Source organism: Nymphaea colorata, chromosome 3 (genome assembly GCF_008831285.2).
Source record: "Nymphaea colorata isolate Beijing-Zhang1983 chromosome 3, ASM883128v2, whole genome shotgun sequence".
Taxonomy (NCBI): Eukaryota; Viridiplantae; Streptophyta; class Magnoliopsida; order Nymphaeales; family Nymphaeaceae; genus Nymphaea; species Nymphaea colorata.
In genome coordinates, this window is record NC_045140.1 from 15047500 (window position 1) to 15056267 (window position 8768).

Genomic DNA, 8768 nt, shown 5'->3' on the forward strand with positions numbered 1-8768 from the left:
TATTTCCATAAGGTTCGGTGTGACTCCACCTTAGTTATCGGGAAATAATATATGTTAGACTTGTATTTTCTAACATTTATTGCCTTTTCTTTATTGTGTTTTCTAAAGAGGAGTTTTCTGCACTTCTCAATTTTAAAGAGTAATTTTATGAGTATCACGGGGATTTCCTTCCCCTTTTGGGGACATACAAAAAAATTCATCGTTTTTCTTTCGCAAGATTCTGGTTACCAGAAAAACGACCGCTCAAAACGGTTCACCGAGTAATTGGATCACGATTCACGATGAAAGAGTGGGGCTCTCGCGATGGCACGAACGTGATTTTCTAAGGCACCGCGGACTATTGTTAATTTAGGCGTATAGACGTGGCATTTGCGTTAATTTTGCGTAAAAAGAAGAACACCATCCCTCTTGCGCTCGTGGAACCCTAACCCTAGAAACCCACCGCCTCTCTCTCACACTCGCCGACTGTTCTCTCTCTCTCTTTCTCTCTCTCTTCGCCGGACGCTTCGCGCTTCGTCGGGATGGATTAGCTCCCTCCGTTCTTCCCGTCCCGCCGCCGCTAGCCGGGCTACCGCTCCTCCCTCCGCGTCTCCGCCGCCGTGTACTTCCCTTCGGTGCCCGCCTCTGACTCTCCCCCTGCCTGACCGCCTGACCTTTCCCTCCCTCCGCCTTCGAGCTCGCCCCTTCGGTGCCCGCCCGTGCCTCTGCCCCGTGCTGCCCGCTTGACTTTTTCTTCCTCCGCCGCCGCGATGGACGCGGTCGATCCGGCGCTGACGGGGGCCGCCATCGCAAAGCGTCTGGCCTCTAGTGACAGGACGACCAGGGGCAAGGCGGTCCGCGTCCTCCGCTCATGGCTCGAGTCGCAGGAGGACGTTTCCGAGGAGGAGATGAAGCGAATATGGAAGGGCCTCTTCTACTGCTTCTGGCACGCGGACAAGCAAGCGTTCCAGATCGAGCTCGCTGATCGGCTTGCCTCGATCGTCGCGGCTCCCAGCCTCCCCCTCGCTGCTCGATACTTCGAGTGGTTCATCGTCACTATCCGCCGTGAGTGGAGCGGGATCGACTTTCTCCGCCTTGACAAGTTTTACATGTTGATCCGCCGGTTCATGCGCGGCTTTTTCGCGCTGTTGAAGAAGAATCAGTGGGATGCACAAGTCGTTGGGAGGATGATGGGGATCTTGGAGGAGAAATCCTTATTATCGAATGACGACTACGCGGCCAACGGCGTCAATTACCATATCGCGGAAATTTTCCTGCAGGAACTTGAGGGGTTCTTGCCGCTGCAGTTGGAGATCGTTGAGGTTTTGCTCAGGCCTTTCCTTCGAGTAACAGAAAAGTCGCACGATAAGGTCTTAGTGAAGAAAATCAAGTCTGACGTCTTCGACTGCCTGTTGCACAGCGCAACGACTCTTTTGAAGGCGAAACAGGACGGAGGTGGGGACGATGGTGTGGGTGCTAATGCGGAGGTAGCGAAGTACGGTGCAATTGCAATGAAAATAGGGCTTTCAAAGTGGCTTCTTGAGTCAGCATCGTCTGAACGAACCCTTCAGAACAATCGTAAGACATTGTTTGATCTGCACGAGGCGTTTGCGAGGTTGGAGAAGTCAGCGGAGGGCGTGGAAGTTCATACCGAGGCTCCACCTGCGAAGAAAGAACACGTTTGTGAGAGAGATCCAGGGCATGAAAATGGTGGTGTAGATAGATTAGAAACCAATCCTGAGGCTGATTCTGTTGGTGGAAATCGGGAGTCTGATGCATCGACATTGCCCAATGAGACCGGGGTCGTGTGTGAAACAGTTCAGGAGAAGAACACAAAGAAGTCAACCAAGAAGAAGGCTAAGAAGGCGAACAAAACAAAGTCATCTGACAAGAAATGGAATGCAGCGAGCAAAAAATCAAAAATTTCTGCTTGTTCTGCTGATTCAGAAAGGGTTGCTTCCAATGAGATGGAGGATTCATTAGGATTGCATTCAAACTGTGTTCGTGAATCAAATGATGGAAAGCTAAGCTCAGAGCAGAATGATGATAGAGAACTCGCGTGTCATACCATACAACTCGATAAAACCGTCATATCCAATTTGCAAAAGCAGTTTGAGAAAGTAGCAGCAGAAGTTGGGATGAGTTTGGATACGCCAACTGAGCTGGCTACGCCCAATTCACAAGCGCATGCAACTTCAAAGAAGAGAAAGAGAGGAAAAAGTGTTAATGGAGTGGTCGGACAGATTCCTCATCTGAGTGAGCAAGGAAGCTTGTCAAGCTCACCTGATTCGTTGGTCGGTGCATTGTCAAAGAAGAGAAAAAGAAGCAAGAGCGTTGGTGAGGATGTGAATGGTAGCCCAGTTTCACAAGGAATTAGCACGAGTGCCACTGGGAAGAGTGGGGATAAAAGTGCGAAGAAGGTGAGGTTTGCCATGAAGAATAACCTCATCTGGAAGCCGCACAGCCCCTTGCCGCCTCAGAGCTTGCGCTTGCCTCCATCAGCGACTCCAAGAGGCAGTGCACTCAAGAAAGGAATACCTCCTGGACCGATCCGTGTAGTAAAGGAGTCTCCCAAATCTAAGAAAGTAAAGCAGCGGTCTAGTTCACTGAAGAAGAGTCGGAAGGTTCCGAAGAGTGTTTCACCATCCGTCAAACGAATATGGAAGTTATAGAGAAATTATCACGACAATTATTTGAATAATATAGGAATGAGTAGCACGGTTAGTTTCTCCTGTTCCACCAAATCCATCCTTCTCCTGTTAAGGGTTTGTCTGTTTATCCCTTTTTTCCCTTCATTTGCATTGCATGAGATGTGGGAAGGCCTGACTTTTTTCTGTTGTTGTGATAGAGGTAAAATGATGATTGTGATGCAGATGGATCCGTTGTTCGTTATTCTTTTATCAGGTGCAATCGTTGGGATTACCCTTTTACCAATTTCTCTTGTTGTTTTTATGGCACTGTCGCCACCGTGACGGTCAAATTGGACAAACTCCTTTTTTGACAAAATTTTAATCTTTTAGATGATTATGAATCAATAGTTAGATTCTGGTTCGCTTCAGGACATTGTCTCGCAAACTCTTATTTAGAGTCTGTTGCAAGTTCATTGTCTTACTTGTTTTGGTGCTCTTTTGCAGACACCCTTTCTCAGGACAAAATTGTCTTTTATGAAACACAATTTTAAATGTTCTATGGTTCTGCACTTAGTTCACAGTTTGAAACTGTTAACCGTATTATTTGAATTGCCAGAAGCTCGTGTAGACTTTTCCGGCCTCCAAATGCTAGAAGAAATGTTGAGGGGGACAGGCCATGGAAACCTCAGGTTTCATATGGTCTCCCCTGTCATCTCTCTTGAATCCCCGCCATTTCATACCTGTATTCTTCATGTTGTTTTTTACCATGGCGACTCAAATTCCAAGGATGACATGTCATCTACTTGCTATTTTAAGCGCTTATATCAAGCTTTTCTCAGTTTCGTTAGTATTATTCCTCTTTGCAGAATAATGAATGTGTGCTGGTGCAGATTGTTCTTGTTCTACATTTTTATGCAGAAACGTGATAGATGTCTCGATACTCGAAACTATGAAATTTTGTGAGGTGCTAGAGTGTGCTATGTACTAGATTTATCATTTTATGGCTGAAGATTTAATCCAGCAGATTTCAGAGGATACTTCGAGTACCAGGTTTGGCAAATTTAACTGGAAAACCTTCTCATATGCTTTGACGCTGAAAAAGAAAGGATTTTGCCTGAAAGGCCGAAACTGTTTCCCTGGAACAGCTCAAGTGAACGCCGAGAGGTTCATAATGTTTGAGAGCAAATTCCTCACGAACTTGTTAATGGCGTTCTTGTCAGCGGATGCATCGTCCAACCAAACGGATGTTTTATTTTCTTGTTGCGCTTCCATTGCATGGTCATGCACGCGGTTCTCCAGTTATTAGAATCTCTCTCGCACTTTTTTTCCATCTCGTGCGTACACACACATACCCGATGGGATTGGTGGCAGCTAAAGCCTGGGGTTCAAATCCAAACCTAATGGTAGTGTAACCAGCCATCCGGCTAGTTCGTCGTTAAACTGTCATCTCTCAAATCTTTGTTTATTGATGAACACGGTTTCTTTTGTAGTCTGTTTTAGTTCTTCCAAGTCTGATGGCAAGTCTCTTTGATGTATTCTTTCTCACATGTACGATCTTCTTTATTATTTCAGATTGTGCATAAATGCTTCATGTTCATGTTAGTTGTTTGAACTGGAGGGTTTTGGTGCTCTATCTTCAGCAGAGTATTGGTTGTCGAATCACATGATTATTTATGTAAATTACGTTGTTCTTTTAATCTTTTGTCTGGCTGCACAGGCTCGTGGAACATTAAATAGCAACTGCTTGTGTCAGTGTTGGTTCACTATGGTCACTTTCGGTTCCTCTTAGCTGGTTTCTTGGTCGTATTGAAAGTTGGGGTCTCCCGTTCCCTGAATCGTGTTTGCCTCTGTGATTGATGACTTTCCACGCTGAAAATTTTCAATGTTGTTATTTACCTGTAAAGCATTTTTGAACTTTTCTAGTTTCGCTATGCGCGATTGATCGGTTCTGCTTGGCTCCGTTCTTGTAGACGCGTTATTCTTATAGCTTCTCTGCCCTTGACGTGGGCGTCCTGTTGACAACGTTGCTTTTCTTTTACCTATGTTCAGATGTTTGTGCTTATGAGACTTTTGCGAGCAACGCGTTCTGTTCGGTGCACTCAACTGATCAAAGATGGTGGGCAACTGTTTCTTAGTAAAGGTCTCTTATTCAAATTTTAGTATGCTCAAATGGTGGTTACACACGAAAACAAGCTTATTTTTTAGAACTGTCCCAGGCCATGTTTGATTGCCAAGGGTTTTCCTCGCCATACTGTGAGCTGCCAAACACATCTAGGACTTTTTCCACTGCAGTCAAAATATTTAGCCTGGAGTGAAGAAAAGGAGATTCGGTTGGACACTCTTTTGATATGAGGTTACCGCGGTGAGACACGGAGCGCTTCGTGGGCAATCGAGCATGGTGGAAGCAAAATCTGTAATGCCCACGATTTTCCTTTCTTTTCTTTAATTAGTGAAAACGTTAGAATGGTGGGGCGGGGGGGGGGGGGGGGGGGGGGTTATAAATAGTAGATTAAATGATTGTTGAAAATTAGGAAATAGCTGAAACTGCCAAGGGTGCAGCGATGGAAAGAATCGAATGGGTTAAGGATAAACCTGGCTGGAGGTGGCTGGAGGAGTAACTGATATATTAATTGAAAGAGGAAAAAAAAAACGGACGAGCTATTCCTTTTCATGAGAGAGGTTGAAGAATTCCTAGAGGGACGTCCTCATTTTTTTGCCCTCTTTCTAGTTGATATTAAAGTTGTTGGCTGCTCAAAAAGAACCTGAAGCATAGAGGTTGCTGGTGAAAATTTATCTCACATTTTCAAAGGTATGAGAACATTCAGTTATGTATGCAGCATGTATTTCATGTATGGTATGATTATGGACTATAAATGTATAACGGTAAATATATAATGTGTATATGAGCAGGCCTAGAGTAGAAAGCAGGTTGTCAGACTGAATTTGTTTGTATGCATTACAGTAAAATGAATGGTTGAATATGATTATGAAATTACTCCTCGAATTTAGATTATAATTAGAATTTCTACGGAAGCATGTTGTATGGTTAGCCCTATGACAGAGGGTGACTGAACATGTAATGTGACGTGATGAGATCTAAAATTTAAGAAGTATATAAACTGATATTTATGTAGCATGTAGCACTTAACTGTAAATTCAGCAAAGAAAACTTTTGCTCTTATGAAGGTCTGTGTGTATACATACATGCATCTATATATTGGTATGCATGTGTATGCATAGATAAATAGTATATACATATATATAAGAATATGCGACTGTGTATTTAAATAGTGGAATGTGTGTTTTGGTAGCTCGACGGAGTGAGAACATTCTTGCACGTTGGAAAGACATGAATCACTACGGTGACAGGTTCCTTCATGAATGGGCCTGGTCATAGTAAGAGCTGCAGAACTGCTACTCGAGTGAATTAGTATACGCAGGGTAGAGGAGGACAAACTCTTGGTTATCATGTCTCTGCCCTACATTTGTAAAGATTCCGGGCATTCTGTTAATATGTCATTCATAACATAAACGGAAAAAGGAGACGGTCTTGTTTTGACCTTACTCTAGACCTATGTAAATCAGTGTACGGTTGAAGCCAGCATAATACAGGGCTGCTTCGTATTCTATGATTTTCATTCATATTGTAGTTAGCAATATTAGACACGCATGGGGATACTTGACAATGCTAAAAACATGCAGTTCTTGTGTTTTGGTATGTTTGTATAATAACACATAACAGAACCCAATCTGATCTGGGTGAAAAGAATCCTGAAATATTCATTTGTCCCTTGATGACAAGCTGAGCAACAGTGAGCAGCTGCACATGATTAGAAAGGTCGGAATGTTGAAAAAAAAACTGCAAGGAAGGTGGTTGCAGAGATCGGTGCAGTGGATTTGGACATGTGGTTCTTCCTACCAAGTTTGATGCGATTGGACTTGAAACGAAGAAGGAATCGAAGATGGCAGGAGTCAGGGGATTTGTTCCAGTGAAGTCTGAAACTGCGCCGGATTCCGGCACTCGGCGCTATCAACTCCAGTGCCAAAAAATTTCAAGTAAGGGCTCGTTGGATTCGTCTGCTTCTGAAGAATCTACCTGTAAAAGATCAGCCGATAAAAAGATATGGATTTTTGAATAACTTCCTATCGCTGGAGCGTTTTCTGCGACAGAAAGTTTGAAAACTACATCGGTGTCAGCTCCGGTGTAAGAAAATAACGAGTAAGGGCTTGCTGGATTTATCTGGTTCTGAAGATTACTCCCGTAAAATTTCATAATTTTTGGGTGAGTAGTTGAGGAGATGCAGATTTTTGAGTGACTGCCTGTTGTTGGAACGCTTTCCTGAGAAACCAGAATCTGAATCATTTTTCGGCAACCAGCGCTGTCAGCTCCGGTGTTGAAAAATGTCGAGTAAGAGCTCGTTGGATTCGTCTGATTTTAAAGATTATTCTTGTAAAATTTCATAATTTTTGAAAAAACCGATAAAGAGATATGAATTTTTGAATAACCACTTCTGTGACGGCTGAAGAACTGACTACAGAATAGTTGTCTCTTATACCTACCGTTCCTTCCGACAAAAAAAAAAAAAATCAAAGTATTTGTAGCCTAAAAGGAGTTTTTTATAAATTTGTTTGCAATTTTGTTGGAAAAACGAACTGTTATTCTTCTTGTTGCCCTTAGTTTTGTTTAAAATTTCAAATAAAGGGTTCTGAAAATAAAGTTGGAAATTAGAGGATGAAAGTCACGTTCTAAGAATTTAAAATATATTTCTCTTGCTTCTGAAAAATGATTATATTTTTATTATTCAGATTTCTTGAAGTGATATTCCTTGTGTTGTTTTCTATCTATTCGACTTTGCTTGTTTGCCATTAAATTAAGTTAGAAAATGACTTATTACTTATGTCTAGGAAACCAAACGAGAGGGTGATTTCTGTGAGTGGTACTGGACATGTCTAGTAATGTTAAACTCTCACATTCGAATTTCGTAGGCGAAATGTGGATTGTGTATGCATTGGTATATGCGAGTGCGAACTTGTTTTTTACCCAGTGTTTGGTTTCGTCTCGGGAAGTAGTGGTGCGCGTGAGCTCACTATTTTCGCACACTCCTCTGTGACGTAACTCTAATATGTGTTAAGATTTGAAGCCTTATGGTTGTGGTTCATAAGACCATTATATGAATTTGTTTTACAAAATCAAATATTATTTTGTTGGGCCATGTTTCATTCATAGTTGGATTTTTTCAAATTCAGATAAATTCTGACATTTCTTTCCATCTTTACAGGTGGTTCTTGATAGATTATGGTTCATGGAGTGACGACCTCAGTCTTGTGATGGACCAGCATTGACAATCTGGACACTGCGTCGGTTTTGGACTTGTGTTTATTTTAGTTGTTTGAGTCCAATTGTTTTTATTTTTGAAATAAATAAAGATTTGATTTGATTTGGTGTTGATCATGACATCTGCTATTATTTATATTAAAAAAAAAAAATTAGTGTCAAAAATTGGGAACCAACTTGGAAGGGGCTTATACATTTTCCAACTCACGGATGCTTGACAAGGGATATCTGAAGCTGTGATCCGGATGTTATGCAATGTTTGTTTAAATTTAATAAAATATTAGACTAGTTATTGGCAATGAAGAATCATTGAAGTTTGTGTTGGCTTCAGGGCAAATGCATGGGGTTGGTTCCGTTAAAAATGAGTTCAGATATAGCTACAAATGTCCAAACTCTTGGCCCGACGTGGCTCATACAGGGCCCTAATTGGCAATGAGAACCTTGAAGGTTACCTGTGTTTAGTGGCGGAGCAGGATGGACCCCCCAAGGGTTTTAGTAGCTGGAGTGCTTAGTTATTGCTGGAGGAGCATGAAAAAGATGATAAGTAGAAAGAAGGTGCCTGTAATGCACACCGGGGTATGGGTTTGTCAGGGGTACAACATGGACCAAGTTTTTGTTCTGTCCTGTCCGCTCCAGAAGATATTTATCGGGACCGAGTTTAGATTTTGTGGCTCTCTTGTCTCTTTTGCTTTTCTCCATTAGTGGGGCGAGCCCACCCAACAATTATTGCCAATCCTTTTGCGATTGGCAGGAGGAACATTTACCATACAAGGCAAAGCCATCATACAAACAGGTTCATCGGTACCGTTTTACCTGGGATCAGA

At 42.5% G+C, this 8768-nt stretch overlaps 1 protein-coding gene across 1 annotated transcript; it reads left to right on the forward strand.

The window, feature by feature from the left end:
- The first annotated feature begins 388 nt into the window (after nt 1–388).
- LOC116250783 (uncharacterized) lies at nt 389–3037 on the forward strand. The gene has a single exon (XM_031624715.2). It carries the CDS (start codon nt 750–752, stop codon nt 2649–2651), a length of 1902 nt encoding a protein of 633 aa, XP_031480575.1. The 5' UTR covers nt 389–749; the 3' UTR covers nt 2652–3037.
- Nucleotides 3038–8768: the final 5731 nt, after the last annotated feature.